This window comes from Furipterus horrens, unplaced genomic scaffold (assembly GCF_987537825.1).
Source record: "Furipterus horrens unplaced genomic scaffold, mFurHor1.1.pri manual_scaffold_4, whole genome shotgun sequence".
NCBI lineage: Eukaryota > Metazoa > Chordata > Mammalia > Chiroptera > Furipteridae > Furipterus > Furipterus horrens.
The window spans coordinates 2,696,881-2,716,162 of record NW_028327174.1 but is presented as its reverse complement, the minus strand read 5'-3'; the positions used below and the strand labels follow the sequence as shown (position 1 = coordinate 2,716,162).

The 19,282-nt window shown below is 56.8% G+C and overlaps 1 protein-coding gene across 1 annotated transcript; it reads left to right on the top strand.

The window, feature by feature from the left end:
• Nucleotides 1-1,618: 1,618 nt before the first annotated feature.
• UPK3A (uroplakin 3A) lies at nucleotides 1,619-9,786 on the top strand. The gene is made up of 6 exons (XM_090275313.1): nucleotides 1,619-1,687; nucleotides 2,684-2,839; nucleotides 4,378-4,657; nucleotides 6,180-6,262; nucleotides 7,750-7,882; nucleotides 9,465-9,786. The coding sequence occupies exons 1-6, from the start codon at nucleotides 1,636-1,638 to the stop codon at nucleotides 9,622-9,624; spliced, it is 864 nt and encodes a 287-aa protein (XP_090131439.1). The 5' UTR covers nucleotides 1,619-1,635; the 3' UTR covers nucleotides 9,625-9,786.
• Nucleotides 9,787-19,282: the final 9,496 nt, after the last annotated feature.

Here is a 19,282-nt window from a genome sequence, read left to right as displayed (position 1 = left end):
GAAACTTGACATCGAATCACTATTGTTATCCAATACACATTCCGTAATTCAGGTTTCTCTCGTTGCCACACTAAATGTCCCCGCGTTTGTGACAGGTTATTTGTAGGTAGTTTTGTCTCCTACTCTCCTTCGGCCACAAGGGTGCCCAGCTTCTGCTTTTTTTGTCTTTGCCTTTGTCTTTCACGACAGTGACATTTTCAAAGCATCCAGCCAGGTGGTGGGCAGGAAGCCCCTTGGTTTGGATGTGCCTGGTTGTTTTGTGTTGATTAGATTCACATCAGACTTTTCAGACAGGAACGGCCCTTCTCAGAGCCAGGAGCCCGGGAAGCCCAGGAAGTCAGTCCGTTCCCTAAGGGGTGATATGAAGTTTTCTACATTAATTGGGTGACCGCAGATTCCTGCACATCTTGTTCCCCAAAACTCTTCCACCCTGTGGTTTTAACCTCTGTTGAGATGATGTCATTATTATTACTATTTCGCGGGTTGGTTATTACTAGGGTGATTGTAAAATGGTGAGTTTCACTTTGTCTTTCCTTCTACATTTATTAGTTCATGTTCATCTTTAAAGAAGACATTTCTCTTCTCTTTTCAACATTTTCTGAAGTATCAGCATGGACTTGTGGGTTTGTATTTTATCCAAGGAGCTAAATGTATTGCTTCCATCACTTACTTTATGCTCACATCTACTCCGATCTGACCACCGGGAGATCCTTCAAGGTCTCCCGTGCCAGCGCCTTTGACTCAGCCATTGTTCTTCCAGCTCTTCTTCAATTTCTAGGCTTTTCTCGACTTTTCCTGAGCCAGCCCGGGGTCACCCGCTCTCCGAGGGGCACTGGTGCCTTTGGCTGGGGAATGGTGTTCGGATCCAAGAGGACCGAGTGAGCACCTTGCAACAGGGGGCCATGACATCCGGCCCCTTCACTGGGCAGAGCTCGGAATGTGTTCTTGCTATTTTCCACAGCAGTACCACTGATGGTGACCACCATAGAGCTCTTCCTCTCCCTCCGTTCCACCTCCCTCACCCTGCAGGGGGCGAGAACCCAGGTCCTGCTGCCGGTCCTGGGGACCCAAAGCTCTCTCAGAGCTGCTCTGCCCTCCCCCGGGTTCTGTGACAGATCTCGGTCCTGCAGGTCCCTCCACCAAGAAAGGACCGGTGCACAAGCTCGGCCTGAAGTCCCTCAGACACAGTCTCCTTTCCTTTTTCGCCGTGATTGTCGTCGATGTCGCGCCTGGATTCATTAGTGTCTGTTGGGTTCGGTTCACCTACAACTAAAAGGGCCTTTCGAAGGGAAAGCAAGAGACATCTTCTGAGAGCTCTCAGGCACCTCGGCGAATGGGAACAGGGCGGAGGGGCCTTCGGAGTGGGCCGAGGCTGTTTCCCGAAAGCAGGTCGGAGACGAGGCGTGAAAGCGCCGCCCAGGCCTGTGCACTCAGCGGGGGCTCGGTACAGGGTCCCTCCGGCGGCGTGCACAGGACGGCTCCCAGGCACACCTTGTCCCCGCGGAGCCCGGGGCGGGGCGTATGCAAATAGTCCCCAGGAGGCCTCGGATTGGCCGAGCCGACGGGGGCGGGGCACGCCGAGAGCCCGGGGCGGGCAGGTGAGCGGGCAGAGGCGCGGTGCGCTCGGCCCGGGCGATGCCTCCGCTGTGGGCAGTGCTGGCGCTCGGCTGCCTGCGGCTGTGCTGGGGTGAGCGGAGGGCGCCGGGCGCGGGCCGGGCGGGCAGCTGCGCCCCGGGGCGTGTCCCGCACGCTGACGCTCCCGAGGAGTCCTGAGAGGAGCGTTGGAAACGGGCACTTCATTTATCCACTCCGGGAAAAGGCGCGGATGCCTGCCCTGCGGCCGTGCGGGCTCCGGGCGCCCCGATAGTAATAATCGCCAACGCTTATTGATAAGCTCCCCTGGCTGGGACTCCCGCGCTCATGGGTGGCAGAGCCCTGTGACGGGGTGCTGCAGAAGGCGGACCCCTCGCGGGCCGCGGGAGAGCACGGAGGCACTGGACTGGGCAGAGGGAGGCACGTCCCAGGTGGAGGGGCAGCGCGGGCAGGTTCAGGGAGGAGGGGGTGGCATGCTCTGTCCCGGGAACCTCCGCCCCATTGTCCATCTGCGTGGCTGGAGCCTGGGCGGAGCAGGGTGTGCATGGAAGCGAGGCTGGAGACCCGGGGAAGCCAGGCCCAGAAAGTCAGGCTCTCTCTGCCCCTCCAGAGAGGCTGGACGGCCCTGGGCGGCGGGGGGAGCCGGGGGTGGGGCCTAGCAACAGAGTGACCCGTCCGATTTGCATGTTAGAGAGCAGGGTATGGGGGAGGTTTTGCTCCTGGGGTTCAGGGGGCGAGGCTGGGACTCCAAGACTGGGCAGACCGGTGGGGGGGTGGGGGGTGTGGAGGAGGGCCTGCGGGGTTCTTGGCGACTGACCGTCTGCTGCGCAGGGAGAGGCCCACTGTTAGCCGCACTGCCCGGGTCCTGGCCAGCGTGGTGGGTGGGGGCAGGGCGCTGCAGGCACGAGGCAGGCAGGTTCCTGAGGCGGCCTGTGGGGAGGGTGACAGCCAGTGCCCGGCACACAGCAGGTGCTCAGTAACTGCAGGCAGACCAGTGCGCGGGCGCGGGTGTGTTGGGAGGCGGGCAGAGGGTGCCCACGGGTGCGGACAGTTCTGCCGGGGCCTCTCCTGTCCCCGTTGTTCCCTCCAGGTGTGGACCTCCAGCCCCAACTGGCCAGTGTGACCTTTGCCACCAACAACCCCACCCTCAGCACCGTGGCCTTGGAAAAGCCCCTCTGCATGTTCGACAGCACAGCGGCCCTCAATGGCACCTATGAGATTTACCTCTACGTCCTGGTCGACTCGGGTGAGGGCCCGGCTTCCCTCTGGCTACACGGAAAGGGGTTTGCAGGGAGGGGGGTGCTCCGTCCCTGTAAGTAAACAACCCCCCTGCAGCTCACTGGCCTGCACATGTGTCTGCTCTGGGCCGGCCCTGGGCGGGGGGCTGCAGTCACAGTGACCTCCTTGCTCCGGGGGGACACCCAGTCTAGTGGGGGAAATCACAGCAGCACCCATCACTGAGTAGCTAGCTCATGCTGGGTGCTCTGCACACCTGTGAGCTGATGCTTACAGCCAGCCCGCAAGGTGACGACAGCTGACCTTTGAACAACATGGTTTGAATTGCACGGGTCCATTTATATGCATTTTTTTTCAATCAATACTATAAATATATTTTTTTCTTACATTTTCTTTCTCTAGCTTATTTTATTGTAAGAATACAGCATATACTACATATCATATACAAAATACGTGTTAATTGACTGGTCATGTTATTGATAAGGCTTCCAGTCAACAGTAGGCTATTAGTAGTTATATTTTGGGGGAGTCATAAGTTACATGCTGATTTTCAGGGGTGCCCCCAACCCCCAGGTTGTTCCAGGGTCAACAGTATTATGATGCCCATTTCACAGCAAAGAATCGAGACTCAGAGGGGCAGAATAACACCCAGAGCTGGGTGGCAAATGCAGACTCTGGTCCTCAAGCCCAAATTATCCCCGAGGTGGCGCAAGACTGGTGTTTTCGCCCTGCCTGGGCAGCTCCGTTGGTTAGAGCGTCGTCCTGACGCACCAAGATTGTGGGTTTGATTCCCCAGTCAGGGCACATACCAGAATCAACCAATGATGCATCAATAAGCGGAACAACAAATCAGTGTTCTCTACCCCCCTTCCTTTTTCTCTAAAATCAAGACTTTTTAAAAATTAAAGAAAAGATTGGTATTTTTGAGGGAACCTGCTGGCTGCAGTCCAGCCCTCCCCAGTCACTGGCAGCCACCCTGGGCTCAGTGACCACCCCGACGTCTGTAGCAACCAGCCACTCACAACAGCTCACCTAGGGTCACCATTTTATCTTTTCAGCAAACATTTACTGACCGTCTGCCTGGGCCCAGTCTGTGGGCATGGCGGGTTATTGTTTTTCTATTTCATGGTCCACCGTCCAGACAGGCAAAGAGGGTTGTTCAAGGTCACTCAGCTAGTAAAGAGGAGACCTGGCGCCTATCCATGGTCTGCCTGCCTCCATGCTGTTTCCCCTGCATCATGTGACGCCCCCCCCCCCCATCCGCTTTCACAGAGGACAGAACCCCGGGCTCTCAGTAAGGAAACAGTCTGCCGGGGTGGGAGGGTGACAGGCCTGTGACCTGAGGAGGTGGCCTGAGTCAGGGGAGATGCTCCCTGCCATTACCCGCATTGTACAGGGAGCCCTTGAGGGCAGGGACTGAGCCTGTGACCCCAGGGCCTAGAACAGTGCAGACTCAGAGGATGTTCAGGGGCGTTTGATGAATGACTGAATGAGTGACTGAGCTGGGGTGGCCAGGGACCTCACTCACGCCTGGCACTGCCCCTGCAGCCAGCTCCGGGAACGCCTCTGTGCAGGACAGCACCGGGACCCCGCTGAGTGTGACGTTCCAGCAAACGGCAGGAGGGCGGACGGGCCCCTACAAGGCCTCGGTCTTTGACCTGACCCCGTGCAGCGACCTGCCCAGCTTGGAGGCCGTGGGGGATGTGTCCCGGGCCTCGGATATCCTGAATGCATACCTGGTCCGGGTGGGCGCCGATGGGACCTGCCTGTCCGACCCGAACTTCCAGGGCCTCTGCAACCCGCCCCTGTCAGCGGCCACCGAATACAGGTGGGTGTGGGCCCCTGAGAGCCAGGCAGCGGTGCCCCAGCCCGGCCTGGGGAGACCCAGGGCTAGTGAGGTGTGACGGGCCACCTGTCTCAGGAGCCTGCTATGTGCCAAGACCGTCTCGGGTCCTGTGAAGGGCTTCTGGGGCGAGTGACTGTGAACAGGGCCACACACTCAGAAGGGCCCCCACGTGGTTTAATGCTCTGCCACCTTGAAATTCTTAATTTGTTAACAAGGGGCCTGATTTTCATTTTGCGCCGGGCTCCCCAAGTTATGCCCCTGGTCCTGGTCCATCACCAGGTGGTCGTCACCCACTCACCCCTTCCATCTGATGGCGGGGGGAGTCGGGGGACACTGCTCCAGAGAGGGAAGGGGCCACCTGGTGAGAAGCCAGGGCCCAGCACGAACTAGAGGCCTGTCCAAGGCTTTTCCAGCTCCCGGCTGATCCTCGGCCTTTGCCTGCCTCCCTGCAGCGCACCTTTGTGTGCCCCCCCCCCAACCCCAGTGGTCCCTCATTTGTTTCCACAGGTGTTTCCTGAGCATTTTCTCTGTGCAGAGCTGGGGGCTCAGCCCTGACCCATGGCCAGGGGGTCTCACCTGGGGCCAAAGCCACTCTCATCACCATAGAGATGCCTAGGTTGGGGTCTCTGTACCTTCCAGGCTGCAACTGGGGGCACCAGGCCATCACCTACCTGCCATCGTTTCCCTGCCCCTCCTTTGGCCCCAGCCCCCAGGCAGGACAGGAGTCCTCAGTCTCCTCTGCCGCCTCCCCCAACCCCCGCACCCCCGACCTTGTTCTTAACCTCTCTGTCCTCCTTGATCTCAAAGCCCACCCCACCTGGGGACACACCTGTGTCCCACCCTCTGGGATTCTCATCTTTAAAACTAGAGAAGTGGGGGATTAGAGACTTTAAGGGTCTGAATTTTTGTTACATGTTAAGCTAGAGGCTGTTAATTTTTTGGTTCTCAGAAAATTCATCCTTTTAAACCAACCTTACATCAGCTGCGGGCATTTTGTGCTGCATCTCTGATCTTCCTTCAGGGCTCGCGATTCTTGACTGGGGCTTTATGCATATAAAATGTAGCCCTGATCCCAGAGCAGGGGGCGTGGGAATGGATGTTATTATTATTTTTTTGTCCCTTGTGTGGGACCAAGGACCGGCCTGGGAAGAGTGAAAGGCAAAAATACAGGGAGGACAAATGGGTCAACACTCAGCAGACATGCTACACATATCCTGTATTGTGACAGAAAAACATAGTGGCTCCTGGAGGGACAGCCTGGGGAGGGCTTCCTGGAGGAGGTGTTGCCTGAGCTCGGGAAAGGGTCCTAGCAGAGATATGTTGCAAATGTACTGATACAAAGTCCAGCACCATGCTGTTGCTCGGAGCCCACCTGTGGCCACCAAGATTTCCATCTAGAAGTCCCTATTCTGTCTCCAACCCCAGCCATCCTCATCCCTCCCTCCATCCTGTGGCAGGGGCTCATAGGATGGAGGGAAGTCATCCTTGCTCTGTCTCCTTCCAGGTTCAAGTACATCCTTGTCAATATGTCCACGGGCTTGGTACAGGACCAGACCCTGTGGTCAGACCCCATCCGAACCAACCGGCGTGAGTGGGGGTGATCTGGGATAGGTGGGGCTGGGTGGGGGGAGAGGGGAGGTGGTCTTCAAGGGAACCTGGGAAAGCAGACTGTCACTCTGAAAACTCTCCCTAGACATAGGCAGGGCATTGGGTTATAAGGAAAACGCATTTTAAAGTAATTTAACCCAACGGGTCATCTCCCCCCCTTCCTTCCTTGAGGGGCACGGCCGCCGGTGTCGGCTGGCCGGACGCCGGCCCCAGGCCGCTGGGGTCAGTCTGCTGCCTCCCCCAGCTCGCACGGCGTGCTTGCTTCCATGCGGCCTGCAGCTCGTCCTCCACCGAGAGCCAAAGCAGCCCGTGCTGACTCTTCCCAGCAGTAGAGACCAGCACCACGTCCAGTGGTCCCAGGTTCCCTTAGCTGCAGGCTCTGAGCCCCAGAGGCAGCACATGCCCACGGTCCTACCTGTCCCTCCTGGAGACGCCGTGAGTCTCAGCACGGACGCGAGGTTTCTACACGTGGAGCGGTGTCTGCCGGGGCCTGGGGGAAACGAGAGATTTCTGAGGGTCATTGGGATGGCATGCGACCCTAGCTTTACAGCTTCCCTCCTACAACACGTTGGACCCCAGGACGAGACTGCTTGGTCCCCAAGATGGGCCCAGCATGGAGCAAGGCTTTTTCCTGTAGAGTCCCCTGCCACCCCACAGCAGCCGCATGAGCCAGTTAGGGGCTCTGGAAAGTGGCCGGAGGTCACCCAGCTGGCAAGGGCTATAGACAGGCCCGTGCAGGACCAGGGCGGCTCCTTCCCACTCCCGCTCCCAGGCTGCCCCTCCTGCGGCCTGCCCGCGTATTGTGGTCCCGCTGGCAGAGCGCCGCTCCGGGACCCAGCCTCTGAGCCTCGCTGCTGTGTGAGCACCACAGGGCTCAGTCCCCACGCCTGAGACGTGGGGAGAGGAAGGTGCGCTCTGCCGGCCCGGCAGCGTTCCTTTGGGTGGCCCAGATGAACGCGCTAGGCCCGAGGTCCATGCGTGGGAGAGCATGCCCTTTGGGAGCAGATGGACCTGTAGGCTTGAGTCTGGAGTTCGGGTGCCCTGCAGGTGGGTTCTTGGGGGATCTACGTGGGACAACGGCTGGAAAGAGGCCAGCTCACAGCAGGGCCTGTACATTGTTTGTTCACTTAGTTCCGAAAGGGTGACACTGGCCAGAGCAGAGCGAGAGTCCCGGTCCACCGGGCTCCACTAGGCCGGGGCCCGTTGCGTCCCCTCTGTCCTCATAGTTCAGAATCTGTATTCCCTTCCTCGCACCAGAAGCCTGGAGTCAGTTTATAATTAAAGTTATGCATAAAGACAGTTCAAAGGGAGACCAGACACACACAAGAGAAAGTTGGGAATTGGGATGTGGGACTAGCACCTCAAGGTGCGGGGAGGGGACCAGCCATGGACCTGGGTCCCTGCTTCCTCCCTGGGACGGGCTGTGGGTACAGCACCCGGGGAGTAATGGGCCTGTGTCCTGCTAGCCACCCCATACTTGGCGATCGACACGTGGCCGGGCCGGCGCAGTGGCGGCATGATTGTCATCACGTCCATCCTGGGCTCCCTGCCCTTCTTTCTGCTCCTGGGCTTTGCCGGTGCCATCGTCCTGAGCCTTGTGTGAGTACCCACCAGTGGAGGGCAGGACTCAGGGACCCCAAGGACACGTTCCACTGGGACGGTCTTCTGAGGCAGGGGACAGCCCAGCAGGCCAGAAAGTCACCTTCCACCCTGGGTGCTGTGGGGCTGGGGAGAGGAGAGCTGAATTCTGGGGCAGCCAATGCCAAGGTCAGCTGGGTAGGGAGGCATTTGTGGGAAGATCCCAGGTCTGACACAATTAAACAACCTCAGGCTCCTCTTCTGGAAAATGAAGACACTAATAAATATCACCTAGTCCTTGGAGTTGGGAAAGTTTAGTGAAATAATCCCTATGGAGTCCTCAGGGCAAACAAGTACCAAACAAGTACAGCTTTTTCTGTCATTGTAATTCACCCAACTGCAGTTCAGACAGGGAAACTGAGGCCTGAGGGAGAGGGGTGGCCTCAGGTCACACGGTCAGTTAAAACAGAGGTATGACCAGAGCCCCAGTCCCCTGACTTCACAAACAGCTCTGATTAGAAGGTCTCCATGGAGTGTCTGGAGCAGCCAACTGAGCTGCGTGGTGGGAAGACAGGCATGCACACAAACCCATTATTCCTGGGAGGGTTGAGCAGGGTGTGAATCAAGGCACCCACAAGTGCTGTGGGAATCCGGAGGAGGAGAGGGCAGATTCTGCCTGGAACATCAGGGTGGACTTCCTGGAAGAAGGGGCAGTAGGAGTGCAGTCTCATCGAGACTGGGAGACAGGGTTGGATGGAAATTCACATGCAGTATGCTTCTCAGTGAGGGAGGGAGCCCAGGGGCTTAGAAGAGCAAGAGGGTGCCTGTCCCAGTGGGAGAGGGGGAGCAGGTGGAGAAGCTTCTTGGAATAAGTGAAATTAGGTGGACAGGTAGAAATTAGCCAGGCAGGAAAAGAATGTGAGTGGGTTGGGGATGGGGATAGGAGTGGTGAACTTGGGAATCAAGTTGCCTTCTGACATTTAAATTAATAAAAACACAAATAATACATGAGATTAGCCTGGGAGCAGTCAGGGCATGGTTATATGTCCCGCCCTCCCTAGGGGCAACACCCTGTCTGGCTTGAGCCTGGCTCTTCCCTCAGACCCCCCTGTCATTTCTAGCTCTGGCTTGTCCCCCCTGTCATTTCTGGCTCTGGCTGCACCAAGCTTCTCACTGTTGCCCCAAACACTCCCCAGTCATTCCTATCAAATGCCCAGAATGCCTTTCTATGCCCACACTCCTATCCTTGAGGGCCAGATTAGCTGCCCCCTCCTCCAGGAAGCCCTCCCATGGCTCTCACCTGGATTTGTCCTTTCTGTCCAGTCATTACTATTGGCTAGCTCTTTAGCAACATGAGGTAATGCCCTCCAAGTGTTCAGCTCAGGAAAAAACCTGTAAATTGTCCACATAGTTGCAGAAGGGTGACACTGCCCTTATCTCGGGACTTGGCACACAGTGAGTGCTCCGAAAGATCGATCTATTGAGTGAATGCCTAAGACAGCATCTGTGAAAGCAACGTCTAAGCAGGAAGGTCCCTGCCAGCTGACACCGGTTGCGCTCGCCCTGCGCCCCTAAGCATGGCTCTCCTCGTTTCCTCCGCCAGGGACGTGGGCGGCTCTGACGGGGAGACCGCGCACGACTCCCAGATCACGCAGGAGGCCGTCCCGAAGACCCTAGGGACCTCGGAGCCTTCGTATGCGGCTGTGAACCGGGGGCTGCCCCTGGACAGGGCCGAGGCGTACGCCAGCAAGCTCCAGGACTGAGCGGCCCGGTCCTCGGGGCTTGGCCTGGGGCTCTGCGGCAGGGGGCGTTCACCCACCGACCCGCCCACGGCGAAACAGAGCCCGTGGGTCTGACTGCAGGACAGCTTTTAAAAAAGGCTTTCCGACAGTTCGAGTTCAGTAAAGATGAACCGAATGAGCGACGCCATGGCTGAACGAGTGCATGTGTGTTGAGGGATTGTTTCTCGGGGGTGGGGGGTGGGGTGTGCGCAGGGGACTCATTTTCAGTCACAGCGAGGATGGTGAGGGCCGAGGAAGTCAGAGCTGTGGAAACACCGTGGGGTTGGCGTCGGGTTTGCTGGCTGCGAGGTGCTGGAGACCTGGAGACTGAAATGAGCCCGGGGTGCAGCTCTGCTGACAGCTTACCTTGTCCTCTTTCTCTCTGGGGCTCAGCCTCCTCATCTGTGAAATGGGCTGATGTCAACGGTTCATTTCAAGGCCATGCCAGCCTGGGCTCCTTCCCAGCTTTCCGATCCCAATGAGAGGGCAGAAAAGGCCGTGTGACACAGAGGAGGGGCGCCAAATTCATCTGGGGGGGTGTGAAGGGACTCTCCAGTCCCCGGTCTCTGCTCAGATGACCCAATTCTGTCTTCTGAGCCAGGAAGCAAGACCGCTTCCCTCTTGTGGAACAAGTCACGGGCCCACTGCCCACCGTGAAAGAAGAGGTTTGCTGGAGCCTGGGTGATTCGGGCAGGGACGCAGCCCAGCAGGCCGACCATGTTCCTGGGGGCGCAGTGGGGGTGCTTCAGGGGCACACATCCACAAGAGGACCCCCAAGCTGTGAAGGGAGGAGGCAGACCGAAGGGGCCCAGAGGACTGAGTATCTGGGCCACGGAAACAGGAGGGGGAGTGGCGGGCGCTGCTCCCAAGAGGGCGGCCAGCCTGGTGTGCCCAGGCCTACCTCCTGGACCCTCCGTCTGTCTGTCTTCTGGGCCCCAGCAGGGGGCCTAGGGGCACTGGAGTTCCCCTCCCCCCATCCCGGGCACCTTCCTAGAGCACTGCCTCCTTCAGGCAGTCGGCCAGCCCTCTCCGGAGACCCCCAGCAGCAGACAGGGATCCTCACAGTCTGCCCTTGTTAAGCATTCATGCAGGTTTGCATTCTTTTAATACATGCCTGTATTCATTTTACTTTTTAAATGGAGGTGAGATTCACGTAACGTAAAATTAACCATTTACAGCGAACAACTCAGTGGCACCAAGAACATTCCATTGTCTCTAATTCCAAAACGTTTTCCGCACAGAAAAGAACTCTGTGCCTCTGAAGCGGCTCCCCACTTCCCCTCCCCCACTCGGGTCCCCAGGTTCATCGGTCCTGGATGCTTCCTGTCCATGTGTAGGAAACAAAGACATAGTGACTCTCAAACCAGTACAAAATCAGTAATAACAAAGGGCAAATGTAATTAAAGGGTCTCTGAGAGGGGAGCTGACAGCATTGGCATGTTTGCAGATCACAATAGGGGCATTTAGATGATCGCATTGGATTGTAACTCTGGAGCAACCAGTAGTGGAGAGACAGGGAAGAAGGAGAAGGGAGGGGAAGCTAATCGTGTTAGGGTAGGGAGCTGATCACTTTCACTTTAGGGCCGGGAAGCTAATCACTTTCAAGGCAATTTCAGGGCGGGGAAGCTTTAGGGTGGGGAAGCTAAGACTATAAAACCAGTTTCCTTTGTCTACTTGGCGCGCACATTCTCCTGGCTGAGGGTGCGCCTGACTCTGCAGACTCGTGAATAAACACCTCATTTTACTGCTCAAGCCCTGTGTCCCAGTTTTTATTGTGAGCGTTTCTCAGGTTACAGCCCATGTGTATGTATGTATGTGTGTGTAACTGGCAGGTCACAGCCCAAGTGTGTGTGTGTGTGTGTATCACCGGCAGGTCACAGGTGTGTGTGTGTCACTGGCACGTCACAGCCTGTGTATGTGTGTGTGTCACCAGCAGGTCACAGCCCGAGAGTGTGTGTGCATGTGTGTGTGTGTATCACCAGCAGGTCACAGGTGTGTGTGTGTCACTGGCACGTCACAGCCTGTGTATGTGTGTCACCAGCAGGTCACAGCCCGAGAGTGTGTGTGCGTGTGTGTGTCACCGGCAGGTCACAGCCCGAGCTCTCTGCTTCAGCAGTTTGAACTTCCAGAGCCCCGTTCCTGTTCTCCAGCTTTCAAAACTTGGTTAGTGAGCAAGAGTTCACATTTTACTTGTTAAACTGAGGCCTGGTGAATAGTTACGTTGGTTGGTCATTGGGAGCTCAGTGCTGGGCCGGGGTTGCTTATCTAGCGGGAAAGCACAGGATTTGTTACTTTCCTTAGAAAACACCGCGTAGGTTAAAACGACAACAGCAACAACAACACGATCTGACCCAGGGTGGCCTTGACAGCCGCCCACTGTGGGACGTGGCAGGTGCGGGTGCAGCACCACCCCTGATGGACTGGCTGTCCCTTGGGTAGGTGGCGGGCACCTGTGAGCCTCCTCGTTCTCGTCGCCTGCAAACTGTGGCGTCGTCGCACCCGGGGGAAGGTCAGAGACACCTCCGGGTTTTGATGGCAGTGCCGAGTCCTTTCCCCTGGGGTGGCACCCAGTGTGCAAAGTGTAAACATTTTGGGGGGACAGTCTCAGGATCCCATTTGCTCCGAATGTAATGAGGCTCAGACACTGGTTAAGCCGTGCCTTCTTGCCATGGAAAATTATTTTGGGTGACCTGATTCTAATTGAGGGAAAAAAAAGATTGGACATCTGAGAAAAGGTGGTTTCCAACCAGAGCCGGCTGGATGCGGCAAAGCAGGCACCTCGCGGCCCGGCCGTGTGTACTGAAATGCGCTTCAGCTCTCCCGCAACCCGGCAGTGCTGCTGCTCAGAAGCCTCTCCATGCACGGAGCTGCCGTTAGCTGGAGCGCTGCGGCCGCGTCCTGCGCGGGCGACAGGAGAAGTAAGTGGTGGCGTCTCAGTAAGACAGACTCTAGGGATGGCGCCGTTACACACGCACGCATCGTTCTCGTGACGTGCGGGAGATGCTTATTCTAACGCGTGAGAAAAGCAGGGGGCGAATTCTGGTCTCTGGTGATTGAAAAGTTTAAAGTGAAATGCGTGGAGGGAAATGTATAGACGTTAATAACAGCTCTTGCCCCTCGGTAGTCGGGTTAGGGGCTTTTTGAACTGTTGTTCCCGTAGCTCTCCCGCTGCCAGCAGACGGCTGTGGAGCTGGGGCGGGGTGCCCCGTGGGCACGGAAGCGCGCGGGGACAGTCGGATGGCAGAGACCGGCTGCGGCGAGGGCCCGTTCTGCGTGAGTGGAGAACTCACCTCTGACTTGCAGTCTCTTCTGGCTGCACTTCGGTCCGGCCGCGGGGAGCCTGGCACCCGGGAGGACTTGCTGAGAAGTGTCGTGAGCCCCCTAGGCAGCAGGGCTCAGGACTCTGGGGAGCACGCGCACCTCCCCGAAAAACGGGTCCTGCCTCCGCCGCCCCCTCTGCGGTGAGGGGTCCAAGTCCACGGCAGCGGGGAGCGCTTCGGGGACGGGGTCGCCAAGCGGCAGCGTGAGAACGCAGCGCGGAGGCTGCCGGCTGCAGCGCTGGACGCAGGGCCCGGGTCCCCCACTTCCTGTCCCGGGTGGGGGGCGGGGCGTCTGGGTCCCGGGCCGGGGGCGCTGACGTCTGCGTTTTGTACTGGCGTTTTCCAGGCCTCCCAGGTTAAGGGGATGTCCCGCGCCTTTGACTTTAACTCCGACCTTAGCTCTCTTCTGAGAACTAAGAAAAGAACTTTCACCTGGGAACTAGAGTCACTTCTGATTCTTCTCTTTAGGGTTCACAGATGGATTCACAAGAAAAGGCAACAAATGGAAGTGAGCCAAAACCAAGGCAAGTGACGCAACCCCCCCCTTCACGCCGGTCTGTAGCATCTGTCACAAGCCTTCCGTTGCTCAGCACCTGCACAGGCGAGTGGGGCCACCTGGTGAGGGGCTGTGTGACTACCTTGGCTTCACATCAGGCACACTGCGTACGGCGGTGCCTTTGCGCAAGGAAGTGACCATACCCTGACGTCACCAAGCAGCAGGTGACCAAGGGTCCCAGCGAAGGCTAGGGCGCGGCGCCTCGCCGGTTCTGCTGGTGATAAAGTGACGCGAAGTAGGGGGCCCTCTGCCTGGAAGGGGCTGTGGCTGGTGCGCGGCCAGAAAGCAGCATGTTGCCAGGAGAGCTGTCCCGGGAGGCAGGGGCCACGCCAGCATCACAGGTGTTTCCCAGCTCTCTGCAGCTTCAAAGAATTAAAACGGCTGGGCTTTTTGTTCAGGGATAAATACTCACACGTGCGCTTCACCCCGTGGGGGCTCCAGGTGGATAAGACACAGCTGTTCCCAGGTCCTTTGTGGAACGAGGACAGAACACGTAAAATAAATAGAAAATAATGCTTCGTCTTCGAGGAGCATGGAGTCGGGGAGGGGTGTGTGTGTGTTCGGTTCAGCCGGAACGTGACCGAGCCCCCCACAGGCCTTCCTGAGGTCTTTGCTTTTCTTTGCGGTCACAATATTGCCATGTCGACTTTCCTTTTCTCTCTCCCTTGTTTTTAAGCAGAAAGTTTTTAAAAAGCCTCATCCAGAAACAGCCACAGGAACTGCTCTTGGTGATGGGGACGGGTGTCAGTGCAGCAGTGGCCCCAGGGATCCCCGCCCTCCGCTCCTGGAGGAGCTGCACCCTGAGGATGTGGCCCGGTTCCGCAGGAAAGTGATGGACCCGGACCTGCTGGTGGTGGCCCATGATCTGATCTGGAAGATGTCACCTGTGAGTCTTAGACAAGCATTTCTGGGTCACTGGGGTGAGCGGCTCCAGGCCAGGCGGGTGAATCTGTCACTCCAGCATTTGAATATGCCTTACATATCTTTTCTCAGCAAGTCGGGTGATAAGCCAGACCCTTCAAGGCCATCAGAACAGCATCTCCGTGGAGTGTGGGCACGCTGTGGGCTCCTCGGGTAACAGCTCCTGTTGCCCGGAGCTGGACTGCGTGTGAAGCTCAGGGACGGCATTAGGCTGCCCTGGGGACAGACCTTAGGCTTTCCTACTGCTTAGGGACGGGGGTGTCCTAAGGTGAGCTTTGGGTCTGGGGTGGCCAGCCACATCTCTTTGGGTGGCAAGTGGTTCCCAGAAGCACTTCGAGATGGGAGAAGTTGTAGCTCCTCCGTCTGCAGGTGGGAACGACCCAGTAGGGAGGAGAAGCACGTGGTGCCCTAAGAGACCAGCGCGGAGTGATGGCCCTGGGCCGGGGGCTGGTGCAGGAGGGGGATCGGCCCTGCTCAGGTGCGCGGCCAGGCCTTCATCGGCGCAGGTGCAAACGCTGGCGAGTGGGATGATGTGGTGGGGGCCCAGGGCAGCTTTCTCGTCACTCCTGGAGCCACCGAAGAAGCACAGCCACCCTCTGAGCGGCAGGGTGAGGAGGACGTGCCGGGAGAAAGGAAGCCACGGGGGCGGTGAGGTGAGCACAGGCTGCTGCAGAGGGAGGCCCGCAGCCCGGAGAGCATGGCGGCCAGGCTGTGCTGCGGACCCGGCTGCTGCCTGCCCGCTGGGCCGCCCTGGCCACGCAGCTCACTGCCCGCGCTCCCGGTCAGCCCCATGCCCGCTATGGCTGATGCCAGCGAGGGGGAAGGGCCTGCTGTGGAAGTCATGTAGGCCACCTCCATTTTCACCATGCTGGCCAGTGTCCCACATGGTCATACCAGCTGTAGCAGATCCTGGGGACCCAGTGTCCCACGTGGTGACACCCAGCTTCAGCAGAGCCTGGGCAGTGTTTCCGGCTGGGTGACTGCCGAGTGGGGGTGTCCGACTGAGGAGGGCAGCCTGCCTGCTGCCTGATCTGGGCACAAAGCCCCATGGGCACAGCCGCGCCCACGCGTTCGCACACTGCAGCGCACAGTGGGGCAGCAGCGACAGAGGCTGGCCCGCAAAGCCGGTCACGGTTGTTGTTGCCTCTATGACTGGAGATTGACTTCAACTGTTTATTTCAATAGAAAACCTCTGGTGACTCCAGGAGGGCTGCCTGGCTCAGGCACTGTCCCTTCCCTCACCTCCTGCTGAGGGTCACTCCTTGCATCTCCATGGCTACAGGACTGGCTGTAGGTAGACTCTCCAAACTGGGGAACAAAGTCACTCACTTTATTAAAGCAGAGGGAATGCCCTGGCTGGTGTGGCTCAGTGGATTGAGGGCCGGCCTGCGAGCCAAAGGGTCGCTGGGTCACCGGTTTGATTCCTGGTCAGGGCACAAGCCTGGGCTGCGGGCCGGGTCCAAATGGAGATGTGGGAGAGGCAGCCAACTGATGTTTCTCTTCTTGTCTTTCTCCCTCCCTTACCCTCTCTCTGAAAATAAATAAAATCTTAAAAAAAAAACAGTGGGAATATTTTCCCAGTTAGCCAGCTCTGTGCTGTGTCAATGGGCCCGGAGTCCCGGTTTCTGTGCCGATAGCAGGACACGTTCTCACGTCAAGGTCAAGTGCTTCCTCACATCCCAGTAATTACGTTCCTCCTTTGGTGGTTGCATGTTGGTGTTACCTGTGCTTTTTATTTTTTGAGGAGTTTCTAAATTTCTCTTTTCCTCTTTTGCCCAAAAATTACGTTTCACAGTATTTTTTCATGTCCGCATCGTCTGCCACGCTGCCCCTCAGTTCCCGAGATGCCTTCTAACCTTCCAGTCTGTTCTGCTGCTTGCTGGCCCTCCCGGTCACCTTGCTGTCCTAGAGTCCTGTCAGGTCTTCCTTCTCCTGCCCCCCGCCGTCCTGCTGGAGCCTCGTTAGGGAGCTCCCACAGGCTGAGCACCCAGGCTGCTGTGTCTGCGTGTCTTTGCGTGGGCCTCACACGCCATGGTCGGAGTATAGGTTCTTGGTTCGTCACGCGCCTTTGGAACTCCACTCTCCTCCGTGTCCAGGTCTCCTGTCAAAGAGCATCCGACGCCAACCCGGTTCTCAGTGATGCGTAGCGACCTGTTTCCGGAAGCTTTCAGGATCTCTTTTTTTCATGGTGTTTAGAAATTTCATGAGGTTGTAGTTATGTGGATTCTTTTATAGACCTCACTCCATTTTTTCCCCATCTCTCCAATTCTGGAATAACCCAGTTTCCTTGACGATACCTTTCTATCTTCCCTCTCCTTTCTTCACATTAGTTGGGATCTCCTGGATTGATTTCCACTGTCTATTGTTTCTAATGTCTTAATTTTCATTTTTTCTGTATCGGAGATTCTCAAAATTGTATTCTAGCCTTTGGGTTACATTTTTATTTTGACAGTGTTACTGTTAACTTCTCTTGTTTTCTGAGTTATTCTTTCTCACAGTCTCTGTTATTTATGACTGTAATATCCTTTCAAATCTCTAGAGAAATCAGAGGCTTCCCTGGGTACCTGACTTGACTCCATTCCTGAAAACACTGGTATGGAGGGAAGAAAACCTCAGTAAAACACTCTGAAACACTTACATAGTAATCCACCAATAATTTTTGGAGCTATGACGCCTTTACCTACCGTGCCGCTGACTTATTTAACATGCGAACTAATCCCTCAGTGGGTAAGTGGGAGCCGCACTGGTATGTATTTCCGTGTACAACACAAGGATCATGTGCTGTCGTAACGGTCTGCTGTAGATGTAAAGATTCATATGAATGCAAACAGCGTGTAATCAAAGAAAGTCAACAAACAAGGTGATTGTTAAAATGGCTGCTTGCAGCATGAGTGGTGCCTGAGTTGGGACTGGTGGCAGGAGGAGACGGGCGAGGCAGTGGCCCCCTGCTCTCCCTGGTGGGTGGAGGGGAGCATGTACTGGGGACCTCGTGGGAGAACGGCCACAGCTGCAGCAGATTCCACAGGCTGTCCCCTCAGTTTTGCACAAATGCAGTGTGATTTGTACAGCTTCAGTGTATCGTCTTTGGAATTCCATTGTGATAGCATTTTGTATAAAATGCTTCAAAGTCTTTTAGGAAATATGTGGATGGTGAGTTCAGCTAGTAGAGATGTGTAACTGAGTGAAAACACACCAGACCTGTGTCTTTGAGTTGTTTTCTCAGGGTGAGCGGTTCTTTTCCAATGGTGTCTTCACGGCCAGATATCTGGAGAGGCGGGCCAGGTGGTGGTTCTTGGGGGACAGTGGGGGTCTCTGCTACTGCAGAACACACGGCCCTCCTCCCGAGGCAGGGACTCGCAGTGGCAGTGTGTGGCTCAGCAGCAGGGCCGCCTGGTGAGCGCACGGTGCAGCCCCGAGCAGGCCGGCCGGCGCATCCCGGGCCCGCTGGCACCAGCGCCCGCTTCTGCCCAGGCGGCTGTCTGCTCGGCCAGAGCCCTCGGTCTCTTTCTGGCAGAAGCTCATCGTGTCCTGCTTGTGGGGGAGACCACGGTCCATGTTCTTGGTGCTGCAGGCCGCTCCCGCGGGCCCGAGAGCTGAGCAGCCTGGTGGGCTCCCACCTGCGCAGACCAGGCCCCTGTCTTTGTGCTTGAATAGGCTCCCTTACACGTGCGGAAACTGCCCCCGGCCCCGGTGCCTTCAGAAGGGAGCACACGCCCGTGTCTATGGGTGGAGATCGCCACCCATCTTTGCACACAGTGTCCCCTGATGGTACTTAGAACTCACACCATCACTTCCGGACCATGGCTGCTGTTTCCACCCTGGAGGCGTGTCCTGAGTCTTCAGCACAGAAGGAAAACTGGAGTAGTTTTCTGAAATAGAAATCATATGGCAAATACTTTTTGGTGTTTTTGTTTAAACAGATGATGCTGGAGCATCTTGAAATCTTAAAACCCAGTAAGACCTGTGACTTGAAAACCAGCCTTCTATAACCACAGTGCTACATCTGGACGGTGGGGGGTGTTCAGAAACCCCACACACGCATGTCACTTCTAAACAGACATGCTCCTCAAGCCCTGTGGGGGCGTGGCCCGTGGAGGCTAGGGACAGTCCCGCTGGGGGGCGAAGCACTCTCACTTCAGGTGTCCTTTGTGAGGGCTGGTGGACAACTACCTCAGGGGCCCAATTGGCAGGAAGGTGCCTGGAGTTCTGGGCTCCCACTTGACACCCCCGCTTTGTCAAAGTGGGTTTTCCTAATAAAAGGGGGAGAGTGAAGACTGTCCAAGCAACAGTAGTTGCCAAAGAAAATGAGAAACCAGATTCTTAAATTTTATAATTTTTATGCGGAAACATGTTACTATAGGAAAAACCTTTTAAGGCGTGTTTGTTACGTTGCTATATAGTAAAGGATATTTGAGATACTGAATCTCCCCGTGAGAGTGGTGTGACTTTTTAAAGAATAACTAGATCAAGAAGAAACAGGGAAGGCCTTTTCAGAGTGCTGTTCAGGGCTGTGCAAGTCCGTTTTGCGGCTGGTAACTGGGAAGTTCTAAGTGGAGCACAGACCAGGTTTTTAACTTTTAGTTACGAGTATAAACTGCAAGCTTCTCAAGTCTGTCCGAGGGCGGGAAGCTCCAGCACGTCCGTCCTCATCTCCCAGCACCCCCCCCACAGGCCCGTGAAGGGATTTGCACAGAGCGCTGAGGGCGGGCCTGAAACAGGAGGGTCTGCCACACCAGACGTTTCCCGGGTCCCCGCCGGCAGGTGGCAGAGACAGCTGTGCCTGCCGTGCTTCTACGGGTGCTGCTCTGTGACCGTGGCAAAGGCCCTGCTTGGGGTCCGTTTC